The 21,795-nt window shown below is 32.7% G+C and overlaps 1 protein-coding gene across 1 annotated transcript; it reads left to right on the top strand.

The window, feature by feature from the left end:
- Nucleotides 1–388: 388 nt before the first annotated feature.
- Nucleotides 389–21,210, top strand: LOC125064688. The gene is made up of 8 exons (XM_047671871.1): nt 389–569; nt 686–841; nt 1,445–1,568; nt 2,607–2,710; nt 11,313–11,462; nt 14,955–15,035; nt 17,908–18,066; nt 20,833–21,210. Exons 1-8 carry the CDS (start codon nt 561–563, stop codon nt 21,208–21,210), a joined length of 1,161 nt encoding a protein of 386 aa, XP_047527827.1. The 5' UTR covers nt 389–560.
- The last annotated feature ends 585 nt before the right edge of the window (nt 21,211–21,795 follow it).

Raw genomic sequence — 21,795 nt, 5'->3', positions numbered from 1 at the left:
CGATATAACTAAATTTGATATCAGGTTTATAGTGTAACCTAAAGCTTTAAAACACAAAAGCGTCCTTTGATTTATTATTTTTATCAATTTAGCATTTGACTTATACTGAAGATTAATTTGAAATAATCTAAAACGAATAATTTCGGCTGTCGCAATTATATGCCTAATTTAGAAAAAAATCCTAGTTTTTGCTTACCAATAAGTACCTAGAAATGACAGGCCAATTAATTTTGAGTAAGATTAAAATGTAATTATATATAATCTGGTGAGTCATGAAAAATATGGAGGAACAAAGTGAAATTTTAACGGAATATGTCAAACATATTTCATCCTACTACAAAAATGAGGATGTTCCAAATATTTGGTATCCTATGTTTTATCAAGGACCTAAAGAGCAACGTAATCGCTTTGCTTGGATAAAAGAAAACGAAAAAAAATTCTTGCACAATAGTAGGAACGAGATATTGTTCAATCGATGGTATTGTTCTGAATTGGGTGCCATAACGGCTTTGACCTACTCTCCTAACGGAGGCCATATTATCGTTGGTCACACGTCAGGGATGATACAGGTAGTTTTATCGGTGACTGGTTTTATTTTAACGAAGATGAGAATACGCTATACAAATTTTTAGGTATAGGTACCTAACCTAATACACAAATTCACAAAAAAAATATATTTTGATAGATGCGCCATGGGAGTACAGGCGTGGTACTCTGTACGCTGCGTAACATCCAGTACCCGCCGAAGCCTGTTTATGCTTTAGAATACAGTCGTTCAGAAGAAAGAGTTTGCTATGCTGCGTGCACTGACGGTGCTATTTATCGAATTGAAATACCTAACGTAAGTTTCTTTGAAATTATTCCATGTTTTTATTTTTATAACATTCAGCTTAGTCCAACTTAATTATGCAAGCTCTGGTTTTCCTGTAATCGAAGGAACGCACATTTTAATTATTCTTTAGATCTATTTTTGCTACTCATGTTTAGTGGTATGTTTTTGGAAATGCTTAAATAATAATTAAAAAAATGAAATCATATTAAATTGCTTTCATATAAAGAAACAACATCTGAACTATCACTAGAAATAATTATAAGAACTTTTTTTTATTAATTAAAGCCTTTAGACGGTATTATTATTCCAAGATTTTATTACTTCAAAAAGTATCATTACTGACATTTCCTACCAATTTTATTTTGAATTTAAAACAATTTAAAAAATGTACTGATTTTTTTTATACTATTATAGTGATAATTAATTACTTGGTAATTAACTTTTAATTATTAATTTAGTCGGTTTTTCTAGGTCTTTTAATATTAAACTACTAAACCTCCTTAACTTTAGAGCGACGAAAGTGTTTTCTGTATATTGTGCAAATATTTGTGTAGCAAAACTAACATACTACTTTAACGGCTTAAAGTACATACAAGTGCTTATCACGTACAGCTTCATACATCGATAGATGACCCTCCAGAATATTGCATCCGCGCAAATCCCGCGCTAGAGTGCTATAACACACAATTTTACGGATCTCCTGGTATTTCGTCCTCTTCGACGCCGTTCATAACACGTACGTATACATCATAAATATACGTATATCAACTATAATTTGAACGATAAGTCAAATGATTGAAAGGATAAGCTAGTTACGAACGTTAAAAATGATGTTATAAAGCTAATGATTTCTTAGATGATAACACACCTTGGGAATGAAGCAATCGCCTCTAGGCCGATGAAAAAAGTCATAGTAAATACAATATTATTAAAACAAAAAGAAAACTCCCACTGAGTGTCTTTCGCCGGTTCTTGGTCACCTCAGATCTGAGGTGGTTCTCTTCGATTCGTTGGTTAATTTTTTCTGTACAATTAAAAGTAACTAGTACGTGTGCTAAGTATTGAATAAAGATTTTAGACTTTGGTTTTGACTATTTGCTGAGTAAATTTGAATTTATTTCTATTTCGGTGCATTTTCTGCGATTTTACCACTTTATAACGAACTTTAAAGAAAACTGCTCGTTTTTTTATAATTATAGTATATTTTTAGTAAACGAAACGTATTTTTATGACATCGGGCTACCAAACGGACCACCTGCTGGTAAGTGTTAACCACTGCCAATAGACATTCACGCCGTATGGAATTTTAACCATTTCTTACATAACAAATGTGCCTCCATCCTTGGGAATTGAGATGTTATGTCTCTTGTGCCTGCTTACTTACTACTTATTTGGTAAATTTAACCTCCATACTGGAACAAAACATTATTTAGTATTACTACCTGGTGGTAGACTTTATGATGAGTGGGATCAATTCTATGTATCAACCGGCTTGCACAAAGCTATACTGCCAAGTTATATAAGGTATAAGATAATATATAAAATATTAGGATATTACTTATAATATATCAACAAAATTTCGATAAAATTCCAAACAATGAAGCAACTTCATAATAAATACTTCTTTGCAATTCAAGTACAAAGTGCAATATTTAATATAGTTTAGTGCTGCTAATAGCAAAATACTTCGTTAAACTTACTACGGTAATAAAGCGTTCAATTACTTAGTAAAAGGAATTAGTTAAATATTTTAGCAGAATGTTATTTACCGTAGAAAGATGCCCGGCGCTCTCCTTGGGAATAATGTCTGACCAGACTAAAATGGCCGTCGGTTACGCTGATACGTCCATAAAAATCTACGATATGGAAACTCAAGAGGTTAATTAGCATCTAGTATTATATAGTTAACATTATTACTTAGTTAAGTTGCTATTACAAGTTATTTATTATCATGGATATAAAAAAAGTTTTTTCAGCATCCAGTGCATCAGATTTTACTTTTTCAAAATTTACTGGGTACCAATTTTTTACATACATATTCTGCCGCCAAACAGCAATACAGATTATTGGTGTGTTCTGGCTTGAAAGGTGAGTGAGTTAGTGTTGTTACTGGCACAAAAACATCTTGGAAACTCATAAGGCTAGTGGCGCATAGGTGATGTGAAGGTATTTCTTAGAACGTCAATTGGGGTAGTGTCCATTAATCGTAAGACGACACATTTATGAGTCTCTCTAACCATATAAAATTGCCAAAAGGAACGTAATTTGTCTAGAAATGTTACTAATTTTCATTATTAAGTAAGGCGAAGTCCTTTAACTATAGAGGATTTGGGGGTTATTCCATGTTCCTCTACTGGTTGGTAAGGCAAGGTTTCTAAGTGACTAGACTAGATACGAACGATAAAAGTTCAGTGCGGGTCTCTAAGTGCTTTCTGCCTCGTATGTGTAAACTCTACCAACTTCCAAACTTCAAGCAACTATTAAGAATTTTTGACGGAAAAACAAATAAACTTTTGATTAACCCAAATCGGGGCTCGTCGCAGAATCACGAGATCTACGGCTTTATAAGTTAGACACAAGGAAGACTAGACCAACGAGTCTGTCATCATAAATTTTGCTTTTATTATATACCTATAGCTATATAATATTCGCTTATTTAGAAAAATTCTAGAGCTTGGTCAGAGTATCGTATAAAGGTGTAATATTTTAAAATATTTTTTTTTCCTGTCGAAAAGTGTTCGTTTTTTGTTGTAGCTGTTTTACATTTAAAATTTATAATCATTGGATATTTTATTAGAGAGTATATTTTACAATCTTTGAAATCTAAATAAAATATCCTCAAGAAACGAAATAGTACGAATGAAATACGTCAGGTGTTAAATTTATTGTTATTAGCTCTAAAACATTTACATTTTCTAGTTACTGTTCACTGAATATGCATTAGAATTTACATTTATTACTGAATGAGAGAATTTTAATACGTTTAATTAGAATAAAATAAACAAATAATATTTTAAGCATATTGTACTGTATTACTATGAAAACGTAAACATATGAAAACATTTTAATATATTTGACTAAGTATTTGCACTTGCTTCTTCTGGTTTATCTGACCAGCAGCATCAGTCTAATTAAGACTCTTTAGTTTTTGGACTTCTTTACGGCAATTTTTTTATGACTTAAAATATTGTGTTGATATTATATTCACATTTCGTTATTAAATACATATGCTTAGTAACATGACACATAAACGGCGGTTATATACATTGACTATATACCTACTTCCAGAGAAAATTAAAAAAATTATATCAATAAATGCAACAAGTTTCAAAATTTCAAAAGGCATTTCAATTCTAAGCTAAAAACCAACCAACGGTAGCGTCATAATAAATTTACAACAATATTATTTATACACAATAAAATCGACTAGTTTGTTACAAAACAGGAAAACGAGACCAATTTTTCGTCTTCGCAAATACGTATATTAATAAATATATATTTATATAATACATCTAACTAAACTTAAAAATATATACATATTGATAAGTAATTCATCGTTATGACACTGTACTAAGATTGTATATATAATAAAAAAATAGCTTGAAGTTATTATTCGTAAATTTTTATACCGGATATAGAAATTCAACTGCATACCAATATGATTGATTAAATCGTAACTACAGAATTCATAGCTGATTCCTCTTTGCTGAATCTATAAACCGATGGCTTTAAGTTTAATTTATTTAGAAAATGCTTTAAAACTCATTCCTCGATCAAAGTATATTTTTAATTGTGTAAACGATTTATAGGTATAGCAGAAGAGATTTTAATTTGTTGATTGGTATGCTGTATTAGCTGTATATTCTTAGATAACAATTGTATATTACAGAAAGCGTTTAAAAATGGTTGATCGTAAAATATTTCAACATAATCTCACTTTATTGGCAATATGCGATATCATTTACGACTTATTCGAGAGTCCTTAACCCGTGTGAAGTAGGTCGTCGGTCAAGGATTCTGTAACCATGATGCAGTACTGAAAATTGTCGGAGATAAGATTTACCTATTTCGTAACAGCTTTTACACGCGGTTTCACCGTCGTGCATTTTCCAATAAGTGGCTATTGTTAATGTGCAGCCAATATAACTGCCCGTACAGTCAACTTAACCAACAAACTTTCGCAATAGATGATACAGCTCCGCTTGCACAGCATCTAATGCAAAGATCGTTAACTTGGACTCAAATGTCACGTTATATTAGTTAGTATGGTTACGGAAACTGTGGAGTCTTTTATAGGTAATTCTAATCATAAATCAAATTCAGTTTGGTAATTTTTGCGTGATACTGGAACTAATAGACAATATAGAGATAAATTAAAACAAGTCAGCTTACTTTATGATCTTGGTGTGTGTGATAGCTTGACAATCTCCAAACGCCAAACTACTTCACCAGTGTGCGTTTACTTAGTGCCCAACCGGTGGCCACATTTTGTTCGACGCGTTATCAGCTTTGTCAGTCTTCCTTAGATATATAAATCAAAATAATAGATATAAATAATTGGCGAGTTACATTGCGCGAGACTTCGTTCAGTTGGACTATATATTAGAGTATATAATTTATTTTATAATTTCATTAAAATCTATGAATGTAAACAGGTTTATCTATCTCGTTCTCATATGTAGGATAGAAGAATATAGCAAATAATGTTGTCTTAGATTTTCGCGATTATTACACATTGAAATAAAACTAGTTTTTAACGGATTTAATCTGTTTAGTCTGCCCGTGACCACGAACACTGCAAAGTGCTCGAAACGTCGGGATGTTAAAATAATTAATATACGCGATTAAATCCGTTAAAAACTAGTTTTATTTCAAGAATATAGCAAGTTTAGTCCTCTCAAATTATTTGAATATAGAGTTTTTATGCAACCAATAAACTGTTGTCCGCTTAGACTATTATTTACTGAAACATTTTCGCCTTGAACGAATACGAGAGTTATTTCATACACGGTTTATTTATTTCGTCTGCATTGTAACATGTTTTTAATTAATCTTTTGTAAAGCTTTGATATCGGTACCGATATTTAAATATTCCGTAATAAATGTATTTATAAATAACAAACATGAATAAAAAAAAAATTAACTCTCTCTTATGATATATTTTTGTACTGAAATTTATTTACACTAGCCTGGGTTCGCATGGTTGCAATTTTTTATTTAAAAAAAACGAGAAGTGCGCTTTGCAAGAAAACATTAAGTAGTTATTATTTGATTTCGTTTATTGTAAAAAAAAAGTTGCAAGTAATATCTAGGTATAAATTTAGCAGAACATGGTTGAAATTGTAATATTTTTCTCTTTATAATTGTTATTTATAGTTATTTATTTATTATTTATTTATTATTTACTGCTATTTGCTAACTATCTGCTATTTACCCCCTTTGCTAGGCGTAAAATATAATTTACATGATTATTTATTTACTTACAAGCTTCGATATGCATGAATTGAAATTTTATATTTTTCATATGATTTACATTAAAAAGAAAAACATTCACATATTTTGTTTTCGATAGCAGGTTAATATAACTTAAAAGGTAGAGAGTCCTCCCACGTAGGGAGTTAAATTTAATTCGAATGTGACTTGCAGTTTTATCGATTGTCTACAAAATATCTAAACACATAGTCTATTCAAACCACAAGAAGAAAATCCAAATACGAGTAAATAACATTCGACATCAAATTGACACGATATCATTGGTCGAGAACTTATATTATTCATCTATGATTTTCATTATGGATTCGACGAAATTGTTATCGGAACTTTGGAATTAAATTTAAAGTGGATATAAGTGAAATAGTGTTTTGATGTAAATACATTATTAGTCAAGAACAGTTTAGTAGTGTACAGTATAGTTGAGCTGTTAGAAAATCGCGTGGCATACATAAATCTTTAGTCCTTTTTCGATTGGAAAACATAACAAACTTTCGTATTTATTATAAGCAACAAAATTTAAAATTTAAATTTTTTTTTTGCTTTAGACATAAACAACAGTAGTTAGGTTCACCTTAAAATATGACAGAAAAGTATTCTCGTCCTTTTACGTAATCGATGTCTTTGAAATCCATTTATATCATTAGTTAGAGAAAATAGTAGTCAAAACGTAATTAATTAATTTTGAATTTAATGAATACATTTTCACGAGTATAACTCATTCATCAAAAGTGAGTCGTAACGGAATTTTACAATCTGAGATCTGTAGACGGGATGTTTTTAATAAAATTGTATACTAACGGTGGCATCATAATATATTTACAACAATACTCTGAATATCCATAATCATATATATATCCATAATAATACTGATTATTTTGATAAAGCAGTGACAAACATAATGTTGTCTTAGATTTTCGCGATTATTACACATTGAAATAAAACTAGTTTTTAACGGATTTAATCGCGTATATTAATTATTTTAACATCCCGACGTTTCGAGCACTTTGCAGTGTTCGTGGTCACGGGCAGACTAAGGTGACATTTGTCTGTTTGAATTAAAAAGAAATATTATTTACAACTACCGCCAACGATTTCTTAATTGGTATCTTGAGTAGCGTTTCGGTTGCACGCAGAAGGCACTAACTGTATCTTTAGGTCTTGCAGTCTGTTGGATTTGGGATTTTAAATTTTTAATAAGTGGATCCCAAGTGTTAGAAAGTCTCCAACCATCTTCTCTATTGAAGTTCGGATGTTTTTGAATTTCAATAGCCTCGCGTATCATTCTAGGAATGAATCTGTGTTCTCTAGCGAGGATCTGTGGTTTATCAAATCGAATAAAATGGTTAGGTTTATCCAGAGCATGTTCACAGACTGCAGACTTTGAAGAACGCCTATTTTTGACATCTCCTATATGTTCCTTGACCCTAGTACCGATACTTCTCTTTATTTGGCCTATGTAAGATAAACCACACTCACATTCGAGTTTATATACTCCCGCAGTTTGTAAAGGGATATTACTCTTGATAGGTCTCAAGAACTGGCTCACTTTCTTATGAGGCTTGTAAATGGTTTTAATCGAAGCTCGCTTCAAGATATTGCCAATCCTGTCTGTAACTCCCTTCACATATGGTAGAAATGCAGGTTGTCGCTCAACTGTGGGTGGTTTGATACGGCTTCTGCGATGCTGGCGAGGCACGGGCAGCTTGTTCTGGTGGAGTGCAAGCTTGACCTGAAGTAGCTCGTCCTCTAGGTGTTCAGCATCGCAGAGATGGTGGGCTCTCTGAAACAAAGATTTGCCAACGGTAGCTAACTGACTAGGGTGGTGGTGCGAGTCACCATTGAGGTATTTATTAGTGTGTGTGGGTTTCCTATAAACTGTGTGACTTAATGTATTGTCAGGATTCCTGATAATAAGGATGTCAAGGAAAGCTAAAGAATTATTTGCCTCTAATTCCATAGTAAATTGAATGTTTTTATTTATAGAATTGAGATGTACTAAAAATGCAGATGTCAGATCACTAGGTAGTATTGTGAAAGTGTCATCTACGTACCGTTTATAAAACCTAGGTGTTATTGGTCCGGAGCGAAGAGCCCTCTCCTCTAGGTCTTCCATGAATAAATCAGCGACCACGGGGGATACTGGGGAACCCATGGCTACTCCGTCAACTTGTACATAGAATTCATCATTCCACAATAAATAACCAGATGTGAGGCAGTGATGTAACAGCTCTGCATATTCAATAGGCATGTTGTGTGTCTGTAGCTTCCTCTTGACAATTTCGATGCAGTCTTGTATGGGTAAGGATGTAAACAATGACTGGACATCAAAACTAACCATTGTCTCGTTGTTGGTTAATTTAAGGTCTTTGATTTCACCAACAAACTGGTAAGAATCCTTGACATACGCCGCAGTGTGTCCTCGGAGGGGTGATAATATCCTTGCTATGTGTTGAGCCAATCTATATGTTGGTGTATCGATTTGGCTTACAATAGGACGCAGCGGAGCACCAGTTTTATGGATCTTAGGTAACCCATACAGTTTAGGTGGCTTTGCACATGTAGGCACGAGTGATTTTTTGTCCAGATTTAATTTTCCTTGATGTTTGGATATTAACGCGGATGTATTTTTAAGAATATTATTGGTAGGGTCTTTAGTTACTTTTTTATAAGTTTTTACATCCGATAAAATCGCGGAAATTTTCTGCTTATAATCACAATTGAAATAAAACTAGTTTTTAACGGATTTAATCGCGTATATTAATTATTTTAACATCCCGACGTTTCGAGCACTTTGCAGTGTTCGTGGTCACGGGCAGACTAAGGTGACATTTGTCTGTTTGAATTAAAAAGAAATATTATTTACAACTACCGCCAAACTCGAATGTGAGTGTGGTTTATCTTACATAGGCCAAACAAAGAGAAGTATCGGTACTAGGGTCAAGGAACATATAGGAGATGTCAAAAATAGGCGTTCTTCAAAGTCTGCAGTCTGTGAACATGCTCTGGATAAACCTAACCATTTTATTCGATTTGATAAACCACAGATCCTCGCTAGAGAACACAGATTCATTCCTAGAATGATACGCGAGGCTATTGAAATTCAAAAACATCCGAACTTCAATAGAGAAGATGGTTGGAGACTTTCTAACACTTGGGATCCACTTATTAAAAATTTAAAATCCCAAATCCAACAGACTGCAAGACCTAAAGATACAGTTAGTGCCTTCTGCGTGCAACCGAAACGCTACTCAAGATACCAATTAAGAAATCGTTGGCGGTAGTTGTAAATAATATTTCTTTTTAATTCAAACAGACAAATGTCACCTTAGTCTGCCCGTGACCACGAACACTGCAAAGTGCTCGAAACGTCGGGATGTTAAAATAATTAATATACGCGATTAAATCCGTTAAAAACTAGTTTTATTTCAGTGACAAACATTTTGTAACACGAGAAGTAAAGAAAACCTTTTCGTCTACTCAAAGACAATTCATCCTTGGGCAAGGTGTTCGCTTCTATCGACACGGTACCGCTGGTTTTTTAGTAGGTATCCCAGTGTACCGCCAACATCTTGGACACCGGCGAGTCCCACATACCCCCCACTTCCACGCGGGGGAACGCGTAACGCGTTTTTCCAGCAAAAAAAAAGGTGTTCGCTTCTATATAAAATTCCTCACATATGTATAGCCTTGTCAATTAACCCCTTGAATCCTCTTGTTACATTACTGTAACAAACTAAAAAAGATCCTACAGAATCCATACGGACTGTTTTTTCTCGCTTAATACATTTAAATGAAATTTAAAAAAAACTTTGATCAATATGACGTATTACTCGTTAAACGAATCCAATTCGATCCAAGTTCCATGCGAAATAAGTAATAACACAGTTATTGTATTTAATAGTCTATAACTGACTGTTGGAAAAGAGTAACTACTGATTTTCTGGACGGTTCTTCAAGTTAAAATCTACATTCCGAAGATTGGGATACTGTCCAGTGAGCATGATACTAGGTATGCTCCTGACACAGATATAATATTAATCGTTATAAACAAAATATGGTTTTATTAGTGATATATGATCATATCTGTTTATCTACATAAGATAATAATTAATCAAATATTAATAATATTTATCTTGAGTTTAAATGTTCTGCATTAACGCTTATATAATAAATTATGTATACTCAAATAAATTGTCAAACGGAATGATCTTTGATTGTACATTTAAGTCCTCGGGTTCTCTGTCTTAAAAACAATCAAAGGATTAGGAGGATTATCTTGATGAAACAATGAGTATAAATTTCAAACAACGCTGTGTTCAAAATCCTGTATCATAATAAAGGATTTTATTAATCATAATTAACTTTTAATTTTATCTTTGCCCGTTTTTAAAGAAATTAATTATATACACTATAAAAAAATGAGCCAAGATGGCCCAGTGGTTAGAATGCGTACATCTTAACCGATAATTTCGGTTTCAAACCCAGACAAGCACCACTGAATTTTCATGTGCTTAATTTGTGTTTATAATTCATATCGTGCTCGGTGGTGAAGGATAATATCGTGAGGAAACCTGCATGTGTATGTTTCAACGAAACTCTGCCACATGTGTATTCCACCAACCCGCATTGGAGCAGCGTGATGGAATATACTCCAAACCTTCTCCTCAAAGGGAGAGGAGGCCTTAGCCCAGCAGTGGGAAATTTACAGGCTGTTAATGTGTGACTTTAAATAAACGCTTAAACTTGTACTAGGAGTATGGTCATGTTAACTACGATCGATGTCTGTTAAGTTTTTTGATTGAATATATGTATGTAAATATTTACTGTATTAACGAGTAAACTATAATAACTGTAAACAGAAAGTTATTTGATAATAAATTAATTACAAAGGGTCATTACATTGTTTGCATATAAAGTAAACACGAACTAACAACTCGGTACTCATGCTCGACGACTGTCGACAAAGTTTATTTCTGTGCTCTTTCAGGTGGTTCTAACGTACAAGGTTCACAAGTTACGTCTGCAGTTCATACCGAAGAAACTTCAGAGGATGCATTATGGTGCCGTGTGTGCGCTCCGATGTCACGATCAAAAACCATACATGTTTGCCAGTGGAGCTTGGGATAACACTTTGAGGGTAAGTTTTAGAGAAATATGCATTATTTTTTACAAATTCTATCCACAGTACTTCGATATCTGGAAATACACAACAGCGTGATTTTTAAAGCATTTTCTGCCACGCACTTCCACTCCATGAAACCAACATTCGCTGGGGATTTTACCCAACCGATAGGACTTGAGAATCTTCACGAAGAGATTTCTCGTATACTCTTAAAGCCGGCAAAGTGCACGCCTTCCGGTGTTGCAGATTGGCAGTTTTAGTTATCTTCTAACAGATGATCAAATCTATCTTCTATCCTGCAAGTTTTTTTCCCTATTGTATAAAATGCCTCTGGTTTACTCGCAACTGGACAAACGATTTCCAAAGTATCAGATTATCTTGGGTATGTTTTTGGGCTTCAGAGTACGAGATGAAAAATAAAACTCAATATAGGTAATTAAAGTCAGTTCCGTATATTGAGTTTATTTTTCATTGTTTTTTTTCAATAATGAATAATCATTATTGAAAAAATGTTACCATTTAAGTTACTATTTAATTTATTAAGAGATTAGGTGTCAAAATGACAATTTGAATGTCTATAAACATTTTAATATAAATGTAAATATATTAATAACACTTTGTTTTAACAAAACGTGGAATGTCTTATAAAATTTAAGTAAAAGATGTATATGTACCAGAGCCGGGCTAAGGTCTCCATTCTTGAGGAGAAGTTGTAATTTATTCCACCAGGCTGCTCCAATGCGGGTTGATGGAAACACAGTGAAAGTTTTTTATCGGACACATATGCTGGTTCCATCAATTTGTTTGAACCACCAACTTTGCATAAAACAAGTTCAAGTGTTCCAGCCTCAGGGCCATCTCGGTTTATTTCTTAAAGTTATTAGGAATCACAAATACAGTTACAATTAATGCATCTAGTCTTCATTTGGATGTCTTTAATAGATATTTTAGGAATAGACTCTCTATTTTAAACCACCTCCTCATGTGGGGAGGCACTCGTAATAAATATGTCTACTATAAAAAGTACTACAAATGTCAAGTTAGTCCAGAGACAACTAAAAAAAAAATAGTGACTAATAGGGACAGTGGTATACTCAAGCTCAAAATATGAAGTAGGTATCGCTTGTTTTTAATCGGTATACCGCATAAATACCACCATATCACGTGTAGGAAGCGCGTAAATTTTCTAGGAAAAGAAATAAAAATAATGGTATAGTAACTAGATAGTGAGCAGAATATCCTAAAAATAGAATTTTTTACAAAAACGATAATATATCACGTTTAATCTATTTTAATATCACATTTTTTTCTAATACATAAATAAATTTAATATGAGAGTTCTTTTATTTTAAATTTGGAATATTTAATATGAAAACTTTGCCGAGCTGGTGTCACTCTACAGGTGTTAATGCCCTTTACGAGTCCATTTATGTATGTACGTTCCACCCTCACTGTATATTCTACCGACAAGCAACAATAGCTATCAATTTGTCCTAATGTGGAGGGTGAATGAGATGAGTGTAGTAACGTTATTGACATAATAACAACAAACAACAATTTACGTTGTGTCCTTGTGAGTACAATATGGACTAGATCCCTAATCCTTCCAACTTTATCGATGTATATACATATATTATAATCGACCATTTACTAAAACATTTTAAATATATATTGACGGACACTGCTTAACTAAGTTTTAAACAAAATATTATGAAAATTAACATGAATGTAATTTCACAGACAGTTCAAATTTTTTTACCACCGTAAAAACCCAAGTTGGAATGCACATTTCTTTTTCTACGTCTGAAAGGTGGCGTCACTTCCTTGACCATGTCACTCTGTTTTCGTTCTACAATAACATATAAAGCATTGGCGCGTAGGAAATATTAACTTGTATTGTTGTTGGCGGTAGAATATCTGACAAGTGGGTGTTACCTACCCAGACGGACTTCCTTATATCGTCATAACGCCATCAATCTCACTTCACTTACCCTTTGCACTGTATCACAACAATACTAACGTTAAGCTGTTTAACTGTTTAGCGTTAGAATTATGATGTAATAATTCATTATTGATGAGGTTGTACGTTCCTAGACGAGCTCGCAGATACTCCTTCCACCACCAAAGCAAACTACCCGTACATCTAAATGTACTGATGCATTTATTTAATTAGATTTCTTTTTATAATATAGCACCTGACTAAGAGAATTTATTACGTCAAACATAAACTTTTTCTCCAGTAATGCGATAACATATTTAGCATGAAACAAAAAGTAATGAAAAAAGTATCTTTGACGCAGGTCTGTGGTCGACATGACTATTAAGTTAAATGAAGCTTCATTTCTGATGCTTCATTTAGACCTTTCAAGTAGCTAAGCGAGCTAATATCCACATTGTAATCATACGTTTAAATAATTTTGTAATGGTCGACAATGTCGGCGTATTCCTTTAAACATAATTCTATGAGGTTAAGCGAAGCTTGTAAACGCTCCTCGAATTAAAAATGGCGAACAACGACCGCTAACTCAAAGCGTCTCTGTTGAGATTAAAATATTTTGCTTGGCAGTTAACTGTTAGAATTATTTATTGAGCGTTCCTTTTGACCGTTTGCATTAATAAAGAATAGTATGTGTATATTTTAAGCTAATCTACAATTAATGTATATATGTTTTTACTTATATAAATTTACTTTGTCTCTTTGATAGAACATTATACATATATTGAAAGGTGGACTGTTTAATTATTATTATTACTAAAGTGTAATCTGTATTGGCGCGCCTTAGGGATAAAATCGAGTCAATCACATAAAGACTCTCTTACAGTATTTGTTATTGTGTATATTTTGTAACGTTGACCTATATTGTTATCATAAAAATATGAACCTCGCTAAAGTATATTATTTAAAAAAAAAAAAATCTTTACTTAAACTTTTTTTATTAATCTTGTTGCATATTTTTTTTAAATTTTTAAACCGTCGAAGCTAATAGCCGAAGATAGATTGGCACAGTGGCGTGTAATTGGCGAGGCCTATCCAAGTCCAACAGTGGACGAGTCCCATACTCAAGCTGATGATGTATAAAGACATGTCTGTAATTTCGGTAAATGGCCTAATACTTAACTAGGGTCTCTTAAAGAGAGATCGACTTTGAGGAGAAAATTGGGGGCTAATTCCATAATCTTTGTGGAGGAGGTGAGGAGTTTTAGTTGCGGGTTTTCAAAGGAAGATTTTTTGACCGGCGATCATGATATAGATTCTATACATGAATTATGAACATGAAATGTGTGGTCCTTCCTTCCTTGAAATACCATTCTTCGGTTAAAATGAATATGTTCATAACGTTTATTTTTTCATGCCGTGAAAACCTTCAGAAAGGTACACAGGCCACCATACCGGGTTATGTGTGATTCTTACTCACTAGCTCACTCAATAGGCACTGCGGTGCTGACCACTAGATCATTTCCACTTTTCAAATCGATAAGTGAAATGACGAAAACTCTTCATTACAGATTTGGGACGTAAGATGCAAAGTCGGTTGCGTTATGACATTCGAAGGAGTCAACATTTGCAGCGACAGCATTGATTTAAACGTAAGTATTATTAAAAAATTAAATTAAACATTTTATCTACAGTATTTACATTATTTATTACATAGGACATGTAACCGATTAAAAAAAAATAGAAATCAAAAAATAATGTTATAGATTTTATAGTACAAAAAAACATATACAAAATAGGACTTTAAAAATTTTGAACATATATATTTTTAGCATATTGATTGTATCCGTTATGTAGATATAAATGTACTTTGTTTTAAAACAAGGTCAAGATTATGTATAAAAAAACTTGTTTTTGATAGATTTGATAGATATAGTAATTATTAATAAGTATTTAAACGGGATCAATGTCTTATATTACGAGATTCGTGAACATTTGTAGATAATGTCGAAATATCGATGCATCCATATTTATTGCTATTGTGTAACAATACAACCTTTATTATTAAGGACAAATAATACAAGAAATTTTCGAAGTCAGTAGTAATTTAATAATACAATTCTTTTTAACATCAATAAGGTACCACGAAAACTAAAATATTGGCGAAAAAATACACGTCTCAACATGTCGTAGTTTCACTCCGAATATGTATAATAATGCTGATTGCTGTCTGTCTACTTGTCTAGTTTTGTACGATCTCTTGGTTAGTAGACACATCATTACGACAAAAACAAGATGTTGTTTTTTTTCGTGACAGACGATCTCGCTAGATCTCTTTCATGCCATTTTTGGCATTATTTCAGCAGTGACCTAGAAAACGTTTTTATTCTACCTCGGATGAATTGTAAACATTTTTTTTTTGTTTGTGTATTTTTTGTCCGAATGTTTTATGGAACAATTGGTTTTTAAATCAGTATCTATTTATAGAATCATGACTGTTTAGAATAAACATAATCTACCATATTATGGTATTCATTTAACGCATATAAGGTTAGTACACATACTAAGCTTTAAATAACGACACATTTGTTATGATAAGTGTTACGTTATTGATATACAGTATATAACTTGTGTTTGTTAAGTGTACCGTACACATAAACAGAAAACGAAGGGAGGCTCTTCGGTATCGTAATGATAAAGCCATTTTCGTATATTTAATATATTACGCGGATTTTGTAAGATTAATCGAAAAATATGCCGCGTTTTACTTGTATCATGAAAGCGAGTGATAAATGAAGGCTGTTATGAAATTACGCCTGTGGTATTCATGTCGTGTGCTAAATTTTATAGATAGGCATTTTAACGGCTCTGTATAAGGCATGTTTTATTCAAAATATATCGTATTTGTGTAAGCAAAGATAAAAGGAGAAACGGCCCTGTCACGTTCGTTTTGTCATTTGACGCGTTTCCAATCTCGTAAATATTTAACGCGTAGATATTTTAATATGTCTGTATAAATGTTATTATTTTAATAAATTCGATATATTTCAAGAAATGTCACAATACCAGAAAAACAGAACCATTTTTATTTATTCTATCTACTCGTCTTGGCTTCGCACGTGTAAAAAGGGTCACTTAAACTTTAAACGTTAATATTGAAGGACAAGCATATAAAAAATCAGGTTTATATTATTAAAAAAGGAAATCCCTGCCTTTTGTTGAAGTCCGAACCAAAGTTTCACCATAATCGTATTAAAAGCTTAGGAACGCATTTTATAAACATGAAAATATTAATTATTATTTATTTTTAAGATAAAATAATCAAACATCGTTTAACGTAAACATTTTTAATATATAAGATTTTAAATTAACATGGTTATTTTTATTACTATCAGTATTTAAAACGGGATATTTACCATGTTTTTTATTTTTATTTGGTGGATCTCGATATTTCGACATTATCAACGACTGTCTTGTTCTCGTGAACACGGTAAATATCATATTTTTAATATAATTAATACCCTAATACTACCCAAATACCTCATTCGTTCCTCGTTCCTGAATTATGTAATTTATTAAAACTTTCAAAGCGAATACTGGTTGCTTTGTGACCTTTAACACTTACATGTTTAAAAAATAAAAAATGCGCCTGCCTAACTTGTATCTTAAGCTCCACTCTGTCTATAGATGGTAACACTTGAGATGTTTATAGAGCTGAGACAAGGTAGTTTTAATTAAAAACTCCGCCTTTGTCGTGAACTTGTTCTCATCCAGTTCTGTCCCTCGTTATCAACTTCGACGCTCCTTCATAGTTTGTTCAGAGCCTTTGAGGTACATTATTTTTAATACTTTTCATTAGTGTGTGCTCGTGAAGAAGTTCGTCGTTGCTCTCGCTTATTTCGAATTTATAAGATGATCTTTAAAGATTATTGTGAAACTCTCTTTATTTGATAAATCACGAATGAAAAGGTCAGCGACAGTGAGTCGCTTTAAAGTGTTTACCTAAGATTAATCCATTACAATTCCGTTTCGGTCAACAGAGTTGATTTAAGCTTTTACTGACCTTTAAAGTATAAAAGTAACATTGGTAACAAGTAAAAAACATTGTTTGGCGGTTGAATATCCATTGAGTACACGTATTACGTGATAGTTATTTTGAATACGTACGGTTTATTTAGTAAATAGGATATATGTATATAAAATATACATAGCTTTCACATTATTTTTAATATAAACCGACCTGACACCACTTCTTCTTGAAAAGGGTTAAAGCATTTTTCATCACGGTACTTCAATGGTGTGGTGAATATCATGAAAATATGAAAATTCAATGAAGTTTACCCGAATTAAAACCTGTTATTTTTTCGGTAAAGATTCACATGTTATACCTTTGAGTCATTGGTTCATAATAAATTATGGTCTAATTTGTCGCAGTTAATCATAGTATATGGAAATGTCTTGAAATAAATAAAGAGTAGTTTAATCGTACAAATATACACTACAACTGACGCATACAATGTCTAGAGGGATCACTGCATTGCCGGTAGCTGGCAGCCGACACAGGCCCTTACGGTATGGGATTTAGTTGCCAAGAAAAGACTGCACATCATACGAGCTCAGAACAGGCGTCCTAACGTCGACGGAGAATATATTTATGCGTGTCGATACTGGAAATCGAAACAGGTACTTATTGCATTTATTTCTAATAACACCGTTATCATATTCCCTTTTAATTTGACTGCTATCTCATTTTATAATCTTAATTTAATATTAGCGTTGTCTCGTACTTATTTCTTGTTGTGAATCTTCTATACTATATATGTCTTCGATACTAATATTATAAATGAGGAAGTAACTCTGTCTGTTACCTCTTCACCTTTAAGCCTCTGAACCGATTTAGTTGAAATTTAGTATGGATATAGTTTGAGTCCCAGGAAAAGACATGCTACTTTTTTTAAATACACTGAGGTAAAATTTGGGTGACGGCTTGTGTGCTATAGGTAAAGCTTTATAAAATTCGCGCGGGTAAAGCCACAAGTTCAGCTATTTAAGTGTAAATCGTACTTAATATTGAAAATGAAAGATCGAGTTAATCTTTTTCTTACACTTTCACATATCCACCATTCAAATGATCTACATTAAATTTTCATTATACGTTGTCAGGGGTTACTAAAACGGACCCTATGACCTGACATCCGTACCACATGCCCCTGTACATCTCTCCTCCCACGTGGAAGAAGCCATGACACTAAAACAAAGTCGGCAGAACAAACGAATTTAACTTAAGTTCTGGGTATTTTTTTTGTATGGCTCTGACAGCTCACAATTTATCTTTATAATTTAAGAGTATATGAGTCCGGAGGCGATTATTTTATTCCGAACGTGTGTTATGATCGTTTAAGCCGCGTTATAATAATCGGCTTGCTGTGAGTTTCATTAATTAATATAAATTTAATATCATTATTATATTCTTGGAATATTGGATAAGGCTCTCTATACATACTCACTTTATTTTCATTCTCAGAAATCCGTGTCATAATTATATTGTGTCATATTAATTTGGAGCACGAATAAATTTTATTATAATATTAGTATTTTGTACCATTATAGATATTTTTGACACAAATATCTAAAATAGTACAAAATACTATATTTAGTGACTGACGTGCAAATACATTAAATATTACTAACAAAATAAATTCTAGAGAGTGTGTGGAGTAGAAGTCCCTGTATTAGTATAACTACATAGTTTTTTTTATTATTAAAAAAGTCAGAGAAACTGGCAAATGGACCATCTGACAAGTGGACCAAACGTGGACATTTGCATGTGGATGATGGGTTAAACCATCTCCACTGGCATCTCAACTGGCAAATGGACCATCTGATAAGTGGACCAAACGTGGACATTTGCATGTGGATGATGGGTTAAACCATCTCCTGAAAAGGGAGAGCAGGCACCACATTAGTGAAATATTCGTAGTCTGTTCCTTCCTTAAGAAATTCTTACAGTATTACGGTATCAGCGAGGGTAACCACTTACTCTAAGGTGGCCTATTTTAGTCTTAGTATCACTAACAATTTCACTGTTGATTGATTATCATTATCACTATATTATATATATATGATTTTGAAATAATGGCTTAATCAGGAATTTATTAGTGGGCAGTTAAATTTTCATTAGAGAATAGGAAAGATGATTCTATGAATTTTTTAATCAATTTATATATGGAAAGCTGGTCTCTAGCTTGTCTATGTAAGATAATAAATGCTGTATATACAAAATAAACTGTAGTGCTGTTTTAAGTATCGTTTCAGTTAGGTTGTTTTCCTTTAATTCTACGAAAATTACTAAGTACGCTGTAAACAGATATTAAAGTTTCTGCTTTGTAAGGTCGAATGCGGTTTTGTTTGAATATTATTTGGATAATTCGATTCAACTTGCTCAAGTTTTGGACGTTGAAATGTTAATTGCTTTACGTGAGGTGGATTATATGCCATCTGGTAATAATTTTGTTGCAAAACAATTTAAATAAGTATTAAAATTTTACCAGTGAAACTTAAACAATTTAAAGTGAATTTTTGAAAGAATTTTAATTAGTGGTTTCTTCTTAAGCTCAGTTTCCTAAATCCTTTTCTATCTATTCTATATTAAACTATACTTTCTTTTTATATGACATTTATTAAAATCAATCTTTTACTTAGTGTGTTTTACGTATACTTCGGATCATCTTATTTTTTATAAATTAATATATACGTCATCATAGATTTGAAGGCTTGTCATGTAAATATTGTAATTTTAACAAAAAGTCCGAAGTGCAGCTACTAATACAATAATTATATAATGACTAACAGTATTTAAAACGGGATATTTACCATGTTTTTTATTTTTATTTGTCTCGTGAACAAGACATTCGTAGATAATGTCGAAATATCGAGCTCCAACAAATAAAAATAAAAAAACATGGTAAATATCCCGTTTTAAATACTGTTAGTGATAAAAATAACCATATTAATTTTAAAATTATATAATGAGTCCGAAATTCGCTTTATCTTTTGGAATTAGTTATGCATATTGGCTTAGTGGTTTTTTTAAGATAGGCATTATAAAAAAACATTTCTTCGTTTTTACTATAAACAACAAAGTTATATAGATCGATATTAGAATCATAATTAACACGTAGTTTCAAATCAAATAAAATTTTGCTTTTATAAGCACTTTTGAATCGTCATTTAACAAACTATTTAAAGTAAAGCTACCACCGGTTCGGAATGTAGATTCTACCGAGAAAAACCGGCAAGAAACTCAGTGGTTACTCTTTTTCAATATCTAAAAATACAGTCATGTTAGTTATGTCTCCTGCCTGGAAGTCAACAAGCATTAACCCCAACAAAACATTAAATGAAATCGTTGCTATTAGTGTTTAATAATTAATTATTTTTATTTTCTAGTTCAACAGAAAAGGTAAATACGCTATCATCGGCGGTAGCGGTACAGACTGCCTCGAGGTTATAAACCTGCACAACCGGTACATATCGTGTTCTTACCCAGCTGCTGGCGCAATTTTCGCTGTCACCAGCCATGAGGATAGAATTGCTTTCGCGGGCGCTGCCCCCGTTTTCAACATTGTAAGTTTTCATGACCCGAAGCACGAACCATACAAAACAGAGGATGCGGATGAGAGATCCCAGTGTGAAATCAACATTAAAGACCTTACGTGGTTTGACGAGATCGATCGGAATAATTCGGTAGGTGTTGCCGACCGTAAGTCGCAGACTACTAAAGCTAGTTCAATAATGAGTCAAGCTCCTGTGGAAACTAAATTTTGACTGATCGAAAAAGTCAAAATTTATCTTGATAAATTGAGTATTCTAAAATTGAATTTTAATTATTTAATTATATTAATAATATTGAATTAGTGGTTTTAATGTATCTAATAATTACTAGGTATGCCCAGTATTTAATTTGTGTCATAATAATAATTATTTCCAAAGTACGGTTGGCGGACGAGTATATGGGCCACCTGATGGTAAGTGGTCACCACCGCCCTTAGACAAAGGCGCTGTAAAAAATAATAACCATTCCTTACATCACCTATGCGCCACCAACACCACCACCTTGGGAACTAAGATGTTATGTCCCTTGTGCCTGTGATTACACTGGCTCATTCGCCCTTCTAACTGGAACACAACAATACAGAGTACTGTTATTTGGCGGTAAAATATCTGATGAGTGGTTGGTACCTACCCAGACGGGCTTGCACAAAGCCCTAACACCAAGTGAAATTCCGAATTCTTTATTGTACTCCACCCTCATTGGTTCCATAGCCTTTACAGTAAAATTGACTACTATATCATTTTCAACTATGTATCCCATACAGATGCTTTAGAAACAGCACTATTTATGCATCTTTA

Source organism: Vanessa atalanta, chromosome 6, assembly GCF_905147765.1.
Source record: "Vanessa atalanta chromosome 6, ilVanAtal1.2, whole genome shotgun sequence".
In the NCBI taxonomy this organism is placed as follows: domain Eukaryota; kingdom Metazoa; phylum Arthropoda; class Insecta; order Lepidoptera; family Nymphalidae; genus Vanessa; species Vanessa atalanta.
Note: the sequence above shows the minus strand (reverse complement) of the source record. Positions and strands in the feature narration are given on the sequence as shown.

Excerpts from the sequence above, each read along its gene's own strand:
- LOC125064688 (XM_047671871.1), top strand. Across the intron at positions 842-1,444 it reads ATCGAATTGAAATACCTAAC|CTTCATACATCGATAGATGA; the intron begins GTAAGTTTCTTT and ends TATCACGTACAG. Across the intron at positions 1,569-2,606 it reads TTCGACGCCGTTCATAACAC|AAAGATGCCCGGCGCTCTCC; the intron begins GTACGTATACAT and ends TATTTACCGTAG.